Here is a 21,601-nt window from a genome sequence, read left to right as displayed (position 1 = left end):
AATATTAAAATTTTTTGCTTTGGCGCAAAGCTATAATGACAACAACCACTCAGCCAAGACATGAGTATTAAAAAGCATGTGACAGTTTGTCACATATTCTTTTTGGAAATAATCTGGTCTACTTTTACTTCTACATGTTCAACGTAAGAGAGAAAACAGTGGGCATGATTCATAAGTGATATTCAAATTCCATTCTCATAGTTTTAAGTACAAAAATGTTGGCACATAGTCATAAAGTCTGTCTTGCAGAGCTTCAAGAAATGAATGGAGGGACACTTTAATTTAGCATGTGGTGTTTTAGTTTGCAAAATTTCACAGGATGAGCCAAATATTGCTCTTTGTCGGTCAGTTCCCGGATTCACTCGCAGCAAATATACATGTCACTTGCCGTTACTTATAGGCATCCCTGTTAGAAATATGCTCTATTTGTTGCATTAGTCTTTCTAATTTGCTCTTATCTTTTCATGAAAATAAAGCTCATCCATCTTGAGAATGATACTACACGGGAATTACTAAATATACTGACGCGCTACTTGTAGAAGTTTGCATGAAGGGATTTATGAACAGCTTGTAAAAAGAGCACAAGAGCACTCAAAAAAAAAGTCTGCTTTCCAAAAAAAAGTTTCTTCCTCAATGTTACGCCATCTGTTATCATTGTGAAAACACTGGAAAAGTGATGCCCAGTACTCTAAAGTTGTTTATTAAAGTTTATATAGCCCTGAGCAAACGGCATACATGTTGATTTTTGGAATGAGAAGTAGTAAATGCTCCCCCTGCAGCCGACACATTTCCAATCGTAAAGCATGGGGGTGGAGACATTCTGCTCTGGGGCGACGTGTCAGCTGGTTGCGCAAGAAAAAAAAAAATCATGGACAGGGGGAAGAATGGATTCTACTAATTATCAGCAAAATGTGAATGCAGATGTCATGCCGCCAAACAAACAAAAAAAAAAAAATGTAGCTGCCTTCTACAGTAGGACAAGGATTTAAAATGTACTAGTAATACCTTGGAGACTTGCGTCTCCAAAAGCTCCCATGCCTCCCAAAATCAGAAAAAAATCTCTTTGGGATGTTAAGCATTTTGTTTGCAAGTTTGTTTTAAAAATATCTCAAAATTACAGGTTGGAGGTCATTAGAATTCAAGTAAAGATGGACTTCTAAAGGCTCATTAAATAAGTAATAACTGCTGAAGGATCAGTCTTTAGGAGGCATAGACTAATTATTAGCACCACCAGCTATCAGGTCAATTATTTATCAGTTAATATCATTATTGGAATCTGTTTAGTTTTCTGTTCAGTTCTAATTTCCAATTCAACTAAAAATTTGGGTTTTTTGCTTCAGGACGACTCAACCACAGTATCTCTGGTTTAGTCCGACATTAAAAGTAAATGATGGATGAGCGGTGCATGATTTTTTTTTGGGCAAGACACGTAAGAAATGTACACAGAGTTGTGGATCACTATCAAGTTTATTTTAACAAAGATGATGCACATGTTTTTCAAGTTTTTATTGATTTCATAAGAGTGTGTGCTGCTGCATTTCGGACGTGAGGCGAGATTGAGTTTTTTTGGCTAAGCTCTAAACAGAAATGATCTGTACCTGCTCCATGCAGGTGTAAGATAACATACTGACGTAATTTCCGGACTATAAGCGGCTATTTTTTTTCCACACGCTTTGAACGCCGTTGCTTGTTCAATGACGTGGCTAATTTATGGATTTGTACCGGCGAACGGGCTTCATGTTGCCAGATTCTACTTTCGCATTTAGATGCATGCCGTTTTGAGCGTCTCTGCTTTTCTCAAATTTGCCCTAAAAGTGATATTTCTGCTCTTCGGGACCTTGTATTGTGTTGCTTTCCGTGGCAGGGAACTCCAGCAGCTGACAGCCGCGAGTGATGCGTTCAGGTGCATCACGTTAAGCCGCTCTGCTGGCTGAGAAATCTTCCTCCTCAGAATCACAATTGGCAAATAACCGATAAAATACTTTTATCAACATGGATAAAATGCTTGGTGATTGGGTATTTCTCTCTCTGTCTTCGCAGCAGGTGGACAATGCACACACACACATGCACACGCACACGCACACGCACACGCACACGCGCAGTCCCCGTAGTCCCTCAGTGAAATTCCTGCCCTGTTGCAATGTGGACACCTGCGGCTTATAGTCAAGCGCAGCCTTTACATGTATTTTTTTTTATTTTTTTTAATTTTTTTATTTTGCTGATGTGGCTTCTATTCGGGTGCACTCAATAGTCCGGAAAATCTGATACTCAAAAAGCACACTTTGAAGAATACTGTCAAAGCCTCTATGCAGTAACTCTGAGGATAATGTGTGATTGCATATTTGCATAATTCTCATCCAAATTCTTATAAAAGAATAAGCATGTTATGGATCTCGGTCTCAATTTCAGTGGTTAATTGTGTTGAAGACATGCACACCGTCAGTTGGATTTAGTATTAGAGGCCGGGTCTGCTGTTGGTATCAAACAAATGTAAATAATGTCATACAAGTTCTCGAAAACATTTCTATTGGATCTAAACCAAGTTGGTGTCCTCTGATACTGAATGCATTGTCTGATAATTTTGCAAATATTTGCAAATTTGGCATATTTTTGTAATAAACATTTTTATGAGCAATTGATCCATTAACCCTTGTTCATTTAATTGAGCGTTTAACATATTTTTCAGTACCTGATATTATTAAATATAGGTTGCTGTTACTTGTTTTCACCGTGATCCACCAGCGAGTTGCAAAAGATATGCATATGGTTGTCCAACGGAAATTGGTGTGACTTGATAGAATGTCTGTGCAAAGGCTGACTTTTTATTTTTATTTTACATTTCTCCTTCCTCTTTTCAGGTAGAGTGTAGTGCATGAGTATGATCCATTAGCTTATCGCTGTTTTCATAGAGGGCTTTTGCAAGGATACAAAACTGTAGACCTATAAAATAACACAAGCCCACCCCAACAAAAACCTTGACATTTCAAGAAAGTACCTTTAAAGTGTGCAGGTCTCCTGAGTCTGAACTCCTACATTTGTAGTTTGTTACAGTCAGAATTCTGTTTAAATCTCATCCAAAGATTTACTAGGTTTCAATGGGAAAGTAACTGTGTAGTAAAGAGCTTTTTCCCCCCTCATTCTTCACAAAAACTGAGATCAGATAGAATTATAATAGCAAAGTTTTGACCATGTAACCTGTCGTCATGTAGTGAACTGTCATTGCTGACTGTCAATATACTCTTTGACTACTTTTTCCAAAGATTTTTTCAAATATTTCATTATCATTCAAGTTATGAAACTCCTCATTTCTATCTTTGGCATTATGGTGTTTTTCCTGTCTGTTTATCTTGATCACTTTAACCTTCTCACCTTTATAATTGCAAATTATCTTTTGTGAATTTATCCTTTTGTTTCGACATCAGTTCTGTCAGATTGCAGATATGACATTTTAGGACACGTCAACATTGCAAATTGATTAGTCAGAAATGCAACAGAAGGAATGTGTCTCTTTAACAATCTAAAATCGCACTACTCTTAAACTAAACACAAAATATAAAGGAGAGACGTGGAGTGGTGGGATGAACAGGAGAGCTATCATGCTCATGGAAAATTTGCTAAAACTTCTCTGGCAGTACCAAACAGAAATGTGCCATGACTTCATCACCAAGCTGGTTCGCGCTGGTGTTGGTAACGCACGTATCGGCACCCGAACATGTGGAAGGATGTTTTATTCAACGACGAATCCCGAATTCTGGCTCCTGCACGCTGATCGTTGGGTCAAAGTGTGGCGAAGATGCGCACCACAGCTTGCTGATTGCTGCACTGGAAGAGTAATATCTTTTGATCAAGGTCTTGTGAGGGTGTGGGGAACCGTCTCTCTTGATGGATAAATGAGGCTTGTTATCATTGTAAGCGATCTCAGAGCAGAGAGGTATTGAGATGAAATGCAGCGACCAGTGACAATCTAATACTTCAATAGTTTGGGACCAAATTGTGCTCCAAGATGACAATACTCGCTCGAACGGAGCGGGTTTTTATCAGCCTGCTGTTTAAGAATAGGTGGTCACATCCCGCAGTGGTGGGAGCATGCTGGTGACTACCAGGGGGTGGAGGTACCAGACTGTTGTAGCTGTGGGTGGTTATTTCAAACACTACCGTGGCCGTCAATTTTCATGAGCTCATTCCCCAAATTCTTCTTTGCTGCTCATCCCACAAATGCCGGTTCCTTTTAATGTCGCACAGGCTTTAAAACAAAGATGTAATCTACTTCCCAGAAATTCCCTTACGTTTGTGAATGGATTCATATTCAAACTGTGTAAGTCTTTAAAACGTGAACCATTCACAGTTTGAGGTTGTGTGAAAAGCAAAAACCTTATTTTCATGGTTTCTTCTTTAGTGTGTGAAGGTGAGAAGTGAAAACACTGTAATCACACGTGTTTCTGCACGTTTTTTTTATGCCATATTGATATGCCGTGTCCAAATGAAAGGGATGGCTGCGTTTTACACAAGTCATTTGCATAGCTTTCAGGTTAACTACCAAAAGTGCAGTGTGGATTTATATGTCAGGTTTCCTCTCATTGCGATTAATATTCACAGATTATGTATTAAGCATAGTTAATGATGCTATAGTGTCTGTCTCTGAACCCACAGCTTTAATCTGCTCCCTTGACATCTAAGTGGTGTAATTGCTGCCTTTGTGGTTAGTTTCTCATTTGTTGAGTGCGCGAGCCATGGGGGAGCGGGCCGGCGGGCGGGCGGGTGGGCGGGGCAGGCAGACTTTCTCAGGGCTTCATCGAGAAACTTCAATCGAGAGAACTGAAAATGGCATAAGCTGTGCAGCGATTGTCATTCATAGAAACAAATTGACTGCTGACCCGTGTTGTGATAAACGGCAACGTGATGATAAAAATGGCGTTTTCTCTGCAATCAGTCAACCTTTGTGATTGCACGCAGAGCCGCGGTGCACACTTTGTTTTATGGGAGTGTTTTTTTTTTTTTGTGTGTGACTGAAACATGGACAGAAGATTAAATACTTTGTCGAAACTATTTGCATACTTTTCAAGGGATGAAGGATTTTATTTGTTTAAAGTCTCAAGTTCATAAACACAACACGGCACATACCAGCTTTTCACATTCGTTCACTCTTGTGAATGTTGGTGAAACGCAGTCGTGATGAACTGTCGCGGAGAATATTTGCATGTTAATGGTTGTAATGGTAGCAAACAGCCACTAATATTATGTTTCTTTTAAAATAGGAAAACAAGACTCTGACCTATAATATCGGACATTATGAAGTTATAAGCGGCTGCCATCGGTGACTCGTAGCACTAATTTATACGAAGTCTGCAAGACTCCGTCATTACGAGATATGCTTCTGTATCTTTTGACAAGTGTAATGTTATAAATATTTTCCAAATGGTCCGCATTCATAGCAGTGTGCTTTCAGTTATTGCTTTACAAGGTCTATATACTCATAGCATCAGTTCTTCTGCTTCTGCATCGTTTTATTTTTCAGCTAACAATACAATGTCTATTACAATGCTTACTTCAAACATATCTAACCAGCTTTTTTGTTTGCTCATTCTCTTATGATCTCCTCTTGCTTCCTCTTTGTCCCTTTCTTTCAAATTCTGCTTGGCTGCACACTTTGCTTGCTCCGGATCAGAAACAAAAGGTTGGTCTTTTCTTTTTTCTTATTTATTGTTTTATGAGTTGTAACTGAATGACTGTACTTGTCTAAAGCTTACTGTTCACAAACTTCATCCAGGGGTGATCCCAGTCACATTCTCTGAAATTCCTTCCTGCAAATGAAACAGGCATGACTACCTCCCTATTCAACTGCTGAGGACCCATAACCCCCTTTGGTATTTGCACTCAAGTGATTTTGTTAAGTACGTTTGACCCCCATGATATTTTCATTCAGTGTGTCTTCTTTTTATTTAAACCCGTTTGACTTTCAACACTTTACGGTTTTCAGTTTTCTCACTAAACCGCGCAAACACACACAGATATGATAAAAGGAGCTTGGAAATCAACCAGGATTTAGAGTTGGAGATTTATTTTAGCATTCAAGAGGGTTGTCATTGCCCAACACTTAATATCAAGTATATAATTTGACCTTTGATGCAAAGCTTCTGGTATATCACAGTCTGTAACTGTAATGAATTGATACATTCTCTTAACATTTTGAGTTCCCACTGTATTAATTGACATATTTAGTAGTGTCACTTCTGAACATTCATGGCTTTATCTTGATCGAATGTAGATCTATCATTGCACTCAGTGGAACATGTAACAGCAAACCTTTTCTGAAGATGTATTTGATGTCTGACACCATGAGCAGAGGTTCTCCTAAAATTCATTTTGTTTTTAGTTCATACAGTTGAGAAGGAAAAATATCTTTCAAAAGTATGTATCCATCTTGCGTTTCCTTATTTTTTCCAAATGCAACCTCTTTTATTGACAGATGCAAAAAAAAAAAAAAACACTGCAGGATTCTCTCAAATATATAGACAATTAGTGCCACAATTTGAATAGAATTTAATTGAAGAATAGTTGACTTTATTTCAAAGATTGGCATGACAAAAAAACAAATGTTTGAAAATAAATAGAATAAGTACACACTACCCCCCTTCACTTTTTTCTATGAAACCTACATTTGTGGATTCTTGTATAAACACATTTTACACAAAGCAATTTTCCTCTTTCACAACCCAAAATGTATTTGTATATCAAATACTCAAGTTAGTCATAATACGATCATTCACCCACTAATACTAAATGTAATTTTTATTTCCAGTACTTGGACAAATGAAAGTAGTAGTGGTAAAATATTATCGCTTTGTGCTGTAAATCATTTTGCTTATGGATGATCCCGAAGACAAGTTTGTCATGAACATTTACCACAAATGAAAGGCTTTCCATTATAATGGAATGCTAGTTGTCTTTCCCCCCCCCCTCTCCTTTCTACGTAGCAATTGCATGTTACCTTTGATTTTATAATTGAATTTCCACTTTAATGTCTTTAATGATCTTGTCGGTCAATTCAAAAGTATTCAGATTTTCATTCATTAAAAAAAGGCCAACTTCATCTGTGACAAAACTGTTCCGTGTGTTCTAGAAGTAGTCTCTTTGGCTTTCATTTATCTTTGTTGAACTTTGAACCATATAGGGTAACTGGTTTGCATTTTGGGTTGCATGATCCTGTAATGTAAAAGTAATAGGCAGCCACCAGTTAGTTATAGTTAATGTATTGCATAAAAGAATGAAGCACAGTGTGTACGCATACAAAGAGCTTTTCAGTCTTGTGTCCTGCACTGCAGCAGCTGGTTGTAGCTTTGTAGAGCAGGTTGTCTTTGAGTTCAAATGTTGGCAGTGTGATTCCGTATCTGTCATATAGTGCACATAGGAGGATTCCCTGTGCAAAACTGAAAGCTAGTTTCCCCTGGTTGCTGCTACGCCAGTGTGTGAACGTGCATTGAGACTGCTAAAGCAGGATGAGTGAAATACATATGCATTATGAAATTGAACGTTTGTTGTATCCTTCCCCCCCTCTTTTTAGTCAATTTGTAATCACTTGCATAATGGATAAGACACACCAGTCTAAAACGGGCACTCCCTCCCTTAAACCAGTCGTCTCCCGAGTGCAAGAGAAAGAAGTAAAAGAGAGAAACAAACAAGCAAATGTACTGAGTGTCTGACCAGAGAAAATGCTGACAGCTCTCAGAAGTTTCAGCAATTCCTGTGATTTCACAAATAGCCTCTGGAGAAGCGATTTGAGGCCATCAGTGTCAATAGATAGAGATAAAACATGTATGGCGGGGCTTTCCTGTGGGTGTTGGTGAGAAGAAAGGGTGAAAATCAGAGAATATTTCAGAGACACTGGCAGGTGGGAATGGGGGGATAGCAGAAAAGACATGTCCCTTTTTTGACTATACCACTTGAGCCTTGTCTGTTTTTATTGTAATTTTTCTCAAGCTCTGCCACCAGTGAAGTTACCAACCACGTGTATACTGCTGTTCTTCTTCAGCCTTTCTTGTTTATAGTTTATTTTCAGTCCAATAAGGAAATAATATTGCAGATGTCTGACAAATGGACTGTGGGTGAATAATCGGTCTGCGTAATTTACACAAGATGCAGTAATGTAATTCCTTTCTATTTGTTCTGTGATTTGTCTTGGTCAATAGGCTTGTCCAGTATGTAGTCTACTTGATCTCCTTTATGTCATCATTTTAAAATCTGCTTTTGAAGCGTTTGATGTATGAATTTAATGATTTTACCTACGTATAATGTAAATAACTTCCTTTACATGTAGAGATGATTGCACATTCCACTTTAGATACTAACATATGTACATATTTTGTCACATCCGCACTCATGGCTTTAGTAGAGATATCCTAATTGACATGTGAAACACACCAGCCTTTTTCACTCGTCTGTTTATCAAGTGAGGCCATAACAAGCGATTTTTTTTTTCTTTTCTTTTTTCGATTGTGCTCAGAAAATGAGCAACAACACGAAGAGTGTTGCCCTTTCCCGGGACTTATTTTTTTTCAGTTAATAAATAACATCCAATTAGATGAAATCCTCATAGATCACAAAGTCAGTTTGCCATTTCTACCCAGTATATATGTATGTGCTATAATCTACCTCCAAAGCTGCATCGTGGTGAGATCAGAGACAAAAGATAATGAAATATAAAGGCTGTCCTCTAATTTGCGTTCTCAAAGCTAAGGAAAAAACCCAACCTTTTTGTACCTTGTTTATAGTTTGTCTTTTGAGGGGGGAGTCGCCAAATCTCCCTGAAGTCTAAATGCTCAACGTCATTAACCAACTCTTACCAATGTTTGAAAACGTGAAGATGAAGGTGATGTTTGGAAGAGGACATTTTCACAGAAACAAGTGAAAACTCCTGAACCCTTGATATGATAACTCTATTCATGGAATTTTTGCTCCAAAGAGAAAGACACTGTTACACATGTATTTTATGGAAATACTATTATTAATAATATGTGAAGAGAATAACGAAACCTTTCTTCATAGAGTAACTCACTGAGCATGCGTCACAAGATGACATGCATCATTAATGTATGACCATTTAGTTATTAGTCAGACTCATCGATAGTGTTTCTAAAAACAGAAAAATGTCACTTATATAAGCTCTCTGCTGTGGCTGTGTGCTCCCTGGATGAAAACCTGCTGCGGTCTTACATACAAGCAATCATGACGTGCAGCGTTCACATGGTGGATGGCACAGAAGCTATGCGAAGTGGCTCATCTATAGTTCTCTTTCAATAAATAGACCGGGTGTTAAATAAATCCAAGTAGTGTTTATGTGGCGACCTTATATTAGGTTGATCCATGCAAACAATGTAATCCCAAATTTGCCTTAAGCTGAGGACTAATCAGTGTTGATATGCCTCTCATTTCCCCAGTGGGTGTTTTGTTACACTGTACAGATTATTAATTGAATAAAGTTATGTTTATTAATACCTTTTGATTTAATTTAATGATTGTGTTTAATCAGCACTAGAAGTTTCAGACAGCAATGATTAAAGCTTTCAGAAGTACAGCGTGTAGCTTGGTGTAGTATATATATATTGGCAAAAAAAGCTTCATAAACGCCAAAAGTTTCATGATAGATTTGTCTGAAGTGACACCAAGAGCATTTAACACTTTGACATGATGCTTCACATGTGTCCCCTTTATGTTACTTGCCATGGTATTAAGGCTGTGTTCTCTGCGGATGTCAGGCTCTCCAGATCAATGGAGCCTGTTAAAGAGAAAGTTGAGGAAAGACAAGCTCTTTTCCCCACTGCTGCTGTGCTGTAAGAGATAATTAGACAGCCCATTTCCATATGAATATAATGGCCTGGAACGGCAGCGTGTTTATGTGGGTTGTGTCAGTCCACACAAGAATATTTGGGGTAGCACTTGATTGAAATGGTGGGTGTGTGGGTGGGAGGGGTTAAGCTGCTACGGGTGGTTTCGGAGAGCACGACGTCAAAAGGAAGGCTCCCATATGGAGGTAAAGACCACGGTCAGAGCTGATGGCTGGTCGGGACTTGTCAAATTGGCTGATGCGACACATTAAACAGTCATGATCGTTCAAATCCATGCCTCTACTCTGTCAGTCTTCTGTAGAACACCACTCAGACTACGTCTAAATTGGAGCCACTTAACATATCCACATAGTGATGGTTAATAGGTCTCTTGAATGCAAGGTGGGTGGATTTCTTGGAACAGGAATAGCTTTCGTGGTCTGCTGTGCAGAGACATTGATAGGCTTTTGAATTACAATGAGACTAAAGGAGCAGAGGAGGTTGGTGGAGACCATCGGAGGAATTATGAAGTGATCAAGGACATGAGAAGGTGGGGATGAGAGGACAAAAGAAAAACCCTAAGTACAGGAGAAAGAATTGAGAGGGGGGGGGGGGGGGAATGAAAAGTAAACGATTTAAAAAGTTTTTCATATTCATAGGACCTACAATGTTCTGAACTTATTCTTGCTTCAGTTGTGTCGCACATGATAATTAAGTTCACTCATTGCCATCTTCATCACAGTCACAGCTGAGGAAAAATACAACATTACCTTCAGAGGTGCGCGGAGTCCAGTCGTGTCTTATGATGGAAGGATATGGAATTAGCCGACTTCAAACGCTTTAAATATAGTTTGTTTTGAGCCACTCAGAGTATCTGAAGATAGCAGCAGGATGTCCATCTCATGCTGCCTTGCAGTTAGTATTGCTCTCCACTGCTTGATATCTGTTCTCATCAAATGGACTTTTCTCTGCTGTGTGCCTTCGACTTGCTTATTCTCCTCTCCTCTCCTTTTCTCCCACTCTCTGTATGCCTTTGCTTTGACATTTTCAAGAAGACCATTAGTTCTATAATGACTTTTTGTGTGGCAGCAGAAAATTTGTGCCATTATGAGATCTCATCAAACACATAATCATTAATGGTTCCTTTCATTGTTGTTGAAAGGGGGGGTATCTCATCACATTGTGCACACAGTGGAATGATGGCCTTTTTTAATTCTAAAAAGGCAATTTTGACATATATTTTCACAAGCCCTTATAATTTAAACATATTCGGGTCCAAAATGTGTTCCAGTAACATTAGTTCCTGTGTGCAGCACTTATGCTGGATTGACACCAATTGCCTGAGACAGTGACGAAGTCCTGAGGAGCTTGAAAATGTCACGAGACTTCCACAAACGCACACATATGCAGACTCATTGTCCTCACGAGCTCACCTTCCATTTTCCTTTTTTGTGTTTAACTTCTATTTTTTTCAACTTTCCCACTCCATTGTTTTTTTTTCTTTTGTTTTTTTTCTCTCTCCGTATCTGCATTAGCTTCTCAAGCATCAGTTCTTCAATTTTCTCCCAATTTGTGTTTTTATGTTCTCATATCGCCAAAGTAATGGGCACGCTCGTTAAAAACATATTTGCTTTCCCGACTTCATTTTTTTTTTTTCCCCTGCAATTTTTCATCCGCACATGTAGGTTTATGTATGAATGGTGGTGGGGGTTCGGGGGGGGGGGGGGGGGGGGGGGGGGGCAGACATGTTTGCAACAGCAGAGGGAAAACTACAAACGACTTCAGAGGTGAGTGATTTAGGCTGTCATCAATCCATTGAATGACTTGGGAAATGTTAGGGTGGGCTTAACAACTGCTCAGATTAGATTGGTGCTGTCACAGTGAAATGAAATGGAGATAATAATGCTTCATACCTGATATGAAGGAATCAACAGAAAAAAAAATGTGTTTTACACACACACACACACACACACACACACACACACACACACACACACACACACACACACACACACACACACACACACACACACACACACACACACACACACACACACACACACACACACACACACACACACACACACACACACACACACACACACACACACACAGGCAGATGCGGGTTGTCGGTAGGTCTTCGAGAGGCCTTTAGAGGGCACTACTCCACAGAGAATGGAGCTATAGGTTCGATCCCCAAAGGCCAACACGCTGATTAGCAGAAGCGTCTAATCAATTAGGGACTTTTTTTTTTTAATGTATTATCAGTCACTTGAGTCCAGATATGCTACTTTATTTTTAAATGTCTATCCTTATGTGTTCTCTGTGCAATTTGCGTGCTTTGTGGGGAGAAATGGCCTCGGCCATTGTCGACCCTGACACTTGTGCAGGAACACTTTTAGTGATCTTGGTGTTGAAGGGGAAAAAAAAAAAGTGGAGAAGCAAGAAAAAGCCTAATGAAGTCTGTTAATTTGCTGCTATCAGAATGAAAGTCTCAGACTAATTATGGCCTTGGGTCATCTAGTCTGGATCACAGAGAGAGGTGGCCGTGCATGGTTCACTTTGATTAGCTCACTCACAACACGGCTCCTCACTTCATTACTCTGATCTCTCTCTGCCCCACACTCGGTGGTACTCACACATCCACGTGCGCGCACACTGGTACCTTTTAACAGGGGGAAAAAGGACAGTCCATGTGCAAACACACCAGTCGAGCTGTCGTGCACGTGCGTGTGCGTGTGCGTGTGTGTGCGCGCGCTGGTGAGGCAGAGACCGAAAGGTGAAAGCAGGTTTGCATGGCGCAAGTTACCTTTTTTCATGTCTCTTGTGCTTTGTCAGTCTGACTGAAGTTCAGGACTTAGCTGGATCCAAACTATACAGTGATTCAACCAGTCAAACTGTGCAGCTGGTTTGACTGTTCCTCTCCCCTCTGTTGACTGCGGAGTTGACAGACGTGTCGGAATTGTGGATTTGTTCACTTGCTACAGACAGCCCCCCTCCTGCGCATCAGATGTCTCACGCTGGATTTCGCTCCAGGCAACAGTGTGTATTATATATGGGTGTGTAGTGTTTGCCTATTCCATGGCGAGGCCCCCGTGAATTATCGTGCCGCTGACACTCCTTGATTGTAGTGATTTAAAAGTTACCTGCATGGCTGCTTTGATTGGCTATTGGAAACAGCACAGTAATTGAATTAGCCTGTGGAGATTGTGGCCCTCCCAACTTTCTCTTCGCCGTGTGCTTGTTTACCTTGTGGAGTAGATGATGGTGTCACTGTATCTTGCTCTAAATAATTAAGTCTCATCAAGAGCAGAGACAAGTAGCGGAGGAAGTAAGACACATTAGTTGTAAATTGAGTAAAAGTATTGCACACGTATGTCTCCGGTTCATTTTTCTGTTTACTTCTTTCTAGTATAACATTTTGAACGTTTTTCTTTTTCTTCTTCTTTTTTATGTGGGCAAAGTAGTAAACCAGAAAAGGTTTTCTCTGATGGGGAGTCCATCTTGATAAGATAAAGTGGCAATGGGAGTGGAGTGCGCTTTGGAGGAGAAAGGTATTTTTGTGTTGGTGTGGAAGGGGTGGGAGGGGATTTGAGGTGTTACTTGCTCTTCTCTTAGTCCTGCCTGTCATATCCGGCATCAGTCATGCTCTTTCACAGTAGTTTTAGTTCATCCACCAGTCGTTTTAGTGCTTTGACGGCACAATTCACTGATTCGGCCTTGTGGGAAGTGCTAGTGTTTGGGATCTCTGCGTGTGCGCCCGCTGTTGCACACTGTGATATTTTTGTCAAGTGCCTTTGAACTGTGGCAGATATCGGATCAAAATACAGTCTTTAAAATTATTTTGAATGACAAGAGTAGATAACCATATTGTAAAATCCAAGCTTCTATCCCCATCTGGCCCTGCAACTTAATATTAATATGCTCATCCTCTGAATATAAGACCACTTTCTTCTTCTTGGGTTACCAGTGGGGTTTTCACTCAAATAAGCGTACGTTTTGCTGTCATGGAAGTACAGCATCACTAAAGTGTTACACGAGAAGTAAAGAAAACAATCCAGAGATTGTCCTTTATCGTTGATCTGCTTATCTTTCCTACTACTTTGTCCACAGTCCCCACATCAAGTTGACATTTATCACCAACCTCCATGAAAAAAGCTTTAGCTTCGTTAGGGGGTTGATTCTTTGCTCTCATGTGTGCTGTTGTAGAGCAGAGCGGACCTTTCAACTCGCACCATTTTCCTACTGTCAGCGTCTATCTGTAACGCGCTCCTCTCTCCTGTTGTGTGATTCAGTCCTGCGTTCCCCTTTTTCGCGTTTTCTGATCTTAACCGTGGTTTTTAGTCGGTGGCTCATTTCTTAACTTCCATCTTTTTATGTCACGCTCGGATTTCTTTCTCTCCCAGTACCATCTGTAAACAGTTTTTATCCCAGCAGTGCGTCGTCTTTTCACACAAATGAATGTTGGAAACTATGCCATTAGATCCTTGAATATCGGCTTCAGTTGGACTGTACCTGAACTGCATCCACTTTTTTTTCCCCTTCCCTTTTGACCCTTTTCCAACCTGCTTTTTCTTAGATTTGTGATGTGATACGGAGTCCCCTACTGCGCTGCTCCAGCAAGTGCACCTTTATCTTTCCACTTCCTAGACGATGGCGCAATCTGATAACGACCACTGTCGCCACCCCCCTCTGATTGATTAACCACTGACCTCCGACCCTTAGCGGGAAATTTTAATTGGCTGATGCATAATGAGCTGCCTTCCCTGAAGAAGAGATGCTTTTGACCACAGAGGATGAGGGGGCGATGTTGGAACAGGGCAATCTAATTAGCTGATTCAACTGATAACACAACTTAGCTGGGGGAGGGTATATGTTAGTGTCTGTATGTGTAATGTGATTTCTATCTGACTACTATCTCTTATACTGGAGTGATGGACTTAGTCCTCGCAGGCCTGTGCCGGAATGATTCATGAATTCGGGACTCAGCCAAGTATGCTCATATCCATGCTGAAACATGATGGATACTGTACTACTTTATTTATTTACATTTGCTATTTTGTGCATGAGCTTGTATTTTAGGGAGTGTCAGTGTGTGCTGTAATAAAGGAGATTCTGAAGAGCTATAGGTTATGATGGGTAGATCAATACAACATCTTAATGCAGTAAGCTGGAGGCTTTTTCAGCCTACCTTCTTATATTGCATGTAAATACCCAACAGCATCACATTTAAGCTTATGTTCCCTGAAGTGTAAATACCCTACTTCTTCACATGCCTTTATTATTATTTTTTTGCAAAGTCATTTCTGCACACAATCTTTATTCTTTAGGATTATCTTCACCGGAATGTGTTGCATCATACTGTGTTGAATGTATTTACACAAACAGCTGGATTTAGAATACTTTCGATGGCTCTTGGGGATAATACTCATTTATAGCACTTTATGCTTATTTATATCAATATGTTTTCTCTGCCCTTATTTGAATAGTGTTTCTTTATCATTCACATGTTTCAAGCAATTAAGTTTAAAAATGGATCTTTAACCTTGCAGTGCTAAAATCATGTACAGCATAATATCTGTAAGATGGTCAAAATGAATGTTTCTTTCATCACTACATATGATCAAATCGAATATTGATGTATTTGTCGAGTGTCATCCATGGACAAATCTACAGAAACTTTAAACGTGAAACAAAGAAAACATCAATGACAAATGCAAAACAATCGGCCACTTATCATTGTGACAATTACTTTCACGGCTCCATTTTACAAATGTCACAGCGTATCGCCCAGCACAATGCAATTCAGACAAGCGTTGTTGTCAATTTCTTTCTTTTTTTTTTTTTTTTTGTCCAGCACCCACGTTGTTTAATTAGCAGAAGTGGGTCTAGTACTTACACCCATGGAGATGTAGATAGTAAAAGTAGGTGTTGTCAAGTGCATTGTTGTATTGAGGCCATGGAAAACTATTGTGTGGTTTGACAAATAGAACCTATTTGAATCTAAAAAATAAAATAAAAATGGCAGAAAAATAAGTCACTGACTTAACACAATGATGCATGCAATGTGATGTACATTGCTTTATTAAAATGTACTTTATTTTATGGTATTCATTGAACATAGTTGTGAATAATAACAGACTGTGCTTTAAACGTGCATATCGGAGGACTTGCTATTACGATGGCAGTAAATGTCTCTTGCACATGTCACTGGTTTGGATTGTGCTCTCAACAATATAGATTAATTAAAACCTTTAGCCTTTAAAATGTATTTCTTCTTAAAGCAGAATTTGAATATATAGATTGCCTTTTTTTCTGGATAGATCACAAGTCTATCACAGGGAAAACGCAGACAGATGGAGAACCACATCCACTCACATCCAGTGTGTATCTCTGGATCATATCAGGGGAATATAGTAGCCAGAAACCCTCCCCCCCCCCCCCCATCACATAAAAAAAAAAAAAAAAAAAGCATCCACTTGAAGTATAGATATACTGTACAATGTCAGCTCAGAGAAGCCAGTGGCATCCTCACTATGGGGCATGGTTGCTAACCTTTAATGTAACTGTTGTACCCCAGAATGATGGTGGATTGTCTGGTCAGGTTTTATACTGTGCCAGTTTTTTTCTATAACATGTTGTCTCTATGTGCTTCACCCCATTGTGGACAGGGTGCAGTACTACGAAAAAGCATTTTGATCTTTGTATTCTCTCTCCTCTCTTGCCAATGTCCTCCACATGTGTCCTTTACATTTTTGCCTCCCTCACTTGTTGAAAGACTGTGAGGAGAGTGTACCAACAGAGGAGCCACGTAAGTTCACGGATAGCTGTGTGCGTGCACGTGTTAGTGTATTTCAGTGTGGTGGGCTGTGCTGTAGGTGTGCTTGTTTTGTGAACATGCTACCTATCTTTTCATGCGGGGAGCTCCCAGCATACCTCTTCACTTTTTAATTAGATACAGCATCCCTGAAAGAAGACTAAGCCCATGTGGAACAGCAGAATACCTTTCGTGTGGATTAACCCCTGTGCTCTCTCCTCTCCTCTCCTCTCCTCTCCTCTCCTCTCCTCTCCTCTCCTCTCCTCTCCTCTCCTCTCCTCTCCTCTCCTCTCCTCTCCCCACATACACAATAATTACAGCGCCAGACAATTACCCAGCTTACTCCTGGGATGCACATTTTGTTCTCTTAATCTGGTGTCTTAAATAATTAAAACCAACCATGAAACTCATCTTTGTGAGCATGGCTCAAAAGGGCACGTGTATCTGCGCGCGTGTTATGTATTTCCATTGGTTTATTCTTTTGATGTTTTAATCCAGAGCTCTCGGTGCCTCTGCCGTCTACCAATAGCTCTATCAAAATCCCACCCACCTGACTCTGTTACCCAAATCAGATTTACCATCACCTGTAACCTAATTACTAAATGTGCAACTTTGTGTTCATGGTGGAGTCATGGCTCTCCAATGATTTTACTCAGTGCTGTGATCACAGAGCTTCCCATTAATCTTTTTTCCAATGGTTTTCCAATAGCATGGCCTCCCATCATTGTCTCATTGTTCACTTGGGAAATATATGTAAATACACACACAGACTACAAACCAAAGGGAAAACTGAAATATTTGGGAGTCTTTTCAAACTGCTAATATATGTATAACCTGTGTCGCGCCTCAGTTTAATACATGGATGCAACGCAGCCGGACAATCTCAACATCTCCGAGCACTTTTCACACTTTGCTTTCTTACTCTGTCACCTGGAGACCGATCTAAATCTCATAATCTGACTGAATTCGTGTGCAACGTTCAAATGTCAGCAGGGACTTGCTGACACGTGCATTTGTGCGATGTTTATGCGATGACAATAATTGAGGATTTCTGTCTTCATCAGCCAAAAAAGAAGAGGAGGATCTGGAGGATAAGAAAATCATAAAGAAGAAAATTAAGGCTCTCAAGGTGCTCGATCCCAAGATTGCACAGAATCTGTGTAAGTATTTGTTCATTTTCAGCACATGCCCTGACCATGAACTCTATATTCATGTCGGTGTTACTCAAGTGTAATGAGCATATGTTTCCTGATATCTTCATGTTTGCTATTTATTCACTGTCGGCAGCCTTTTTACCATAGTAGACCGTATTGGCGTCACTGTGGCTTCTTTCAGTGGCAATTAAAGCAAGACAGCATTTGGCCATTCCTACCTATGACTCCTGTCTTCACACTGAGTTAATTAATAATGTTAAGGATCCGTTAAGGAAAGAGAGAAACGGAAGGAGAACGCTGATCCGTCCGTCTCCTTTTCACTCCCACTTGCATTCATGCATGCATGCTTGGTCTTTAAATGGCCATTTTAAAAGCACCCAGCATTAATGAGGATCCAGCTGATCTCTTAAGCACTCTCAGATCTTAGCACCTCATTGGCTCATATCAAGGGAAGCTGTGACCTTTGTTTCATGTATTAAAAGGAAATGAGACTAATCAGCCCTGTAACAGCGATAAATCATGCAGCACAACTCCTAGCCCAGGGAAAGGTAAAAGGAGAGTGGGCGGTTTATATGTTCTGCCATAGGAGGTAAAGAGTCTAAAAGCTTTGATTGAAGTTAAGAGCGAGTATCCAGAGTTCTGTTGCCTGATTGATGCCATCACTGCGACAGTGCAAATTTATTCCACCTAATGAGTTTTAATGTACTTAAGTGTTCTCATTTGCCAATGAAGGAGCTTTATATCACATTTCAAATGCGTTTTCACTCGAGAAAATGTGCTTGCTGCTAGTCAGTCATACCTTTACTGTTGGTGTCTTAAAATAATTGAACACCTGACTTACCAACAACTCATTTTGTAGTTTCTCTCTTAATTTGAAGTAGTGAACATTATATTTCCTTTCATGTTTCGATGTTGTGTTTTAATTTGGATCCTGTAGATTTGATGTCCTTTAATGACTTTACATTTGAAGCTCTCAAATACGGAGCATGCATTCGTATCACCCCAATTTTTTTAGCTTTACATATTCCCAATAATCGTTCAAGTTCTGCAACATCGAATCCTGAGCCCAGTCACATATCTTTTAACTGACTTTTTTTTTTGTGTGTGTGGTTCCACTGACTACACTAATGACTTATCTTGACAAGGCATTTGCCATTTTGTCCCTAGCTGTATCACTTGCATGAGGATTTCATGGTTGCTTAGCCACTATGATTTTTCAAATTCGCTTCCCCTCACCCTCCCAAAAAAATAAATAAAAAAACTGTTTCATGTCTGACTTTTGCACAGACGCATCTTTGATAATATATCTCCTCAGTTCTTACTTCATGGCCTCTGAGTGTTCTTGAAGCTGTTTGCTTTTGTTTGACATCATTCTTCATCTAATCTTTTGTTTCTTTTCCGTGTCCTTTCACTTTTATGACCAATTGCCTGAAACCATGACAATAATGGCCAGTAATGAATCATACCTATATTTACAACAGCATCTGATGTGTCCTTTCTTTGCGTTGATATAGCCATCTTTCTGGGTTCCTTTCGGATGCCATATCAGGAAATTCGACGCATGATAGTGGAGGTGGATGAGGACCAACTGACTGAATCCATGATCCAGGTAGATCTCGCTTTACTTGATTTCATAAACATGCTAAGTACAAACTCTACTTGTCACCAGGCCTACTTAACATGGAAAGAGTATTGGTAACTAGTGCTGACTGCTTTGTGCAACTTTACACCTTGAGGCTGGAAGTGTATTTTTATTGCTGCCGTTCTCCTACTCAGTTGGTCCGGTTCATGGCCCAACTCTTGTCTATTGTCTTGATTAGTCGTCTGCTTTAAGACGGCACGTTAGCCTGAGGCTGAAGCATCGGGCATCTGTAAAGCCTTCAGTACAGAAGGTGTCGAAGTAGTTGGTGAGCAGAAGAATTCTGTCAATAAATAAATAGCAGCATGGTGATGTACAGCTGTTTGATTTTTTTCATGATTTTTCTATTGTGCTGTGGCTGCTTGAAAGTATATTTTCCATCTTGTATGTATTTATTTTTTGCATACCGGTCCATCCTTTAATTCCGTTCATTCCTTGGAGTATTGTAATGGACGAGCCTGAGTCCCTTTTGGCTTGTGAGCTGCCATCGCTTCTGTTGTTTGTGAATTTAGCTGGTGGATGGACACGTGTGTAGTGTCTTGCATGATGGATTCATTACTGATAACTTCACTATAATAGTCTGTGTACAACTATTTAAATGCTGAAATTGTCAGAAGATATTGCACTAACCGTTGATGACTATTACGTTTTTTTTATTTATTTAATTTGTTTAAATGAAAACCAACATAAGCCATAAACCTACATTTTGAAATATTTTAATAGTCAATGGAAAAAAATAAATCATAAATCAAACATATGTCCTTGTAGTACTTTAGTGATCACTATAACACTAATGTTCAAATAAAATAAATGTATCTGTCTTGAGGGATTTGCTATTGTATTTGTTGAGAGACCATTCATATTGGATCACAATGGGATGTATAAGTCTTCAATAGCTTTACAGTCATTTATTTTGTAATATAACAAGATTTGTGTTATCCTACCACACAAAAATCCTCTTTATGCTTGTAACCATGAGACTACAACTTTACACTGCTTTATAAACTAAAGCAAACACTATAGAGTAGAATTCTAGAGAGAGAATCGTCAACAAGAATGTCACATATCACCAAGTGTAAATGATATGAAATGTCTTTGTTACCATGTCTAGTATACGGTCTCCCTCTCCTGTCTTATTTTTTATTTTTTTTCCTACTAGAACCTTGTAAAGCATCTCCCCGAGCAGGAGCAACTGAATGCACTGGCAAAGTACAAAAATGAGTACTCCAGTTTATCGGAGCCAGAGCAGTTTGGGGTTGTGGTGAGTACACATTATCACAAACGGCTGCACAACGCTCAGCTTTCCACCACCAGGCTGCTGTTCTCAGAATACACGTTTGCACATTTTGCACATCATATCACAAAAACCCAAAAAATTCGAAATGATGTTAAATTCCGGACAATGTAATCGTTCTCTTTTTGACCAAAATTATAAACCCTGAAAGAAACACAAATGTTCATATGTTGATTTATAAAAGTGTTTGTTATTGTAATTTAAAGTGATCTTATATTTATTTGAAATCCATCCCGGCCTTTTTTTCTTCTCGAGAAGACAAGCACATATTACACACATTGAGCACTCTCATGTGATTACCATAATCCTCAGCTCTTTATAATTCAGTCTTTTTAAGCCGTAAGACGAAAGACGGGACACCTGTGGACTGCTGAGCTAATTTATGCACTTTAAAGAGCAGCACTGCTGCCTAATTGTGTCTGCTTCAATTTCTTACTTGACTTTTTAAGGGGGGTGGCGGAGTTGCACAGAATTATGCATGAGGGGTGCAGCAGTTTTGTTTTTATGTATTCAGAGTTTCTGCTGAGCAGCTATGTTACTGACAATATACAATAATCTTCTTTGGCCCGGTGTTTTGTATTTACTCATGAAGACATCTGAAAATGAACCGACTAAGTAGTTGATGGAGGGGGTAAAAAAAAAAAATAGAGCGTGTTCAGCTGTTGTATATCGTTCATCAGGGAGACATAGAGCAAAGAACAGCCTGCTTATATAATATTGTTTCACTGCTGTGCGTGCGTGGGCCCAAGGAGGCCTGTGTGCTTTCACCTACCAGAAAAGCTTGGGTTCAAAGGGAATTTTTAATTTACCATTGTGCAAACACATGCAATTTATCCTTTCTATTTTCAATCCACAACATTCTCACAGTTTACTTCA

General features: G+C 39.6%; 1 protein-coding gene across 1 annotated transcript in view; it reads left to right on the top strand.

The window, feature by feature from the left end:
• LOC308134260 (protein diaphanous homolog 3-like) overlaps nt 1-21,601 on the top strand; it is a gene marked incomplete at both ends in the record, with an annotated part of 162,653 nt that overhangs the window by 46,288 nt on the left and 94,764 nt on the right. The window contains 4 exons of the mRNA XM_080501923.1: nt 16,591-16,632; nt 17,703-17,798; nt 19,307-19,401; nt 20,591-20,692. Of these exons, the coding sequence (XP_080358049.1) occupies nt 16,591-16,632; nt 17,703-17,798; nt 19,307-19,401; nt 20,591-20,692 (335 nt within the window). The remainder of the gene's footprint in view (nt 1-16,590; nt 16,633-17,702; nt 17,799-19,306; nt 19,402-20,590; nt 20,693-21,601) is intronic.

The sequence above is a fragment of the Blennius ocellaris genome (assembly GCF_963422515.1).
Source record: "Blennius ocellaris genome assembly, chromosome: 1".
Lineage (NCBI taxonomy): Eukaryota > Metazoa > Chordata > Actinopteri > Blenniiformes > Blenniidae > Blennius > Blennius ocellaris.
The sequence above is the reverse complement of the archived record's forward strand: the minus strand, read 5'-3'. Positions and strand labels throughout refer to the sequence as shown.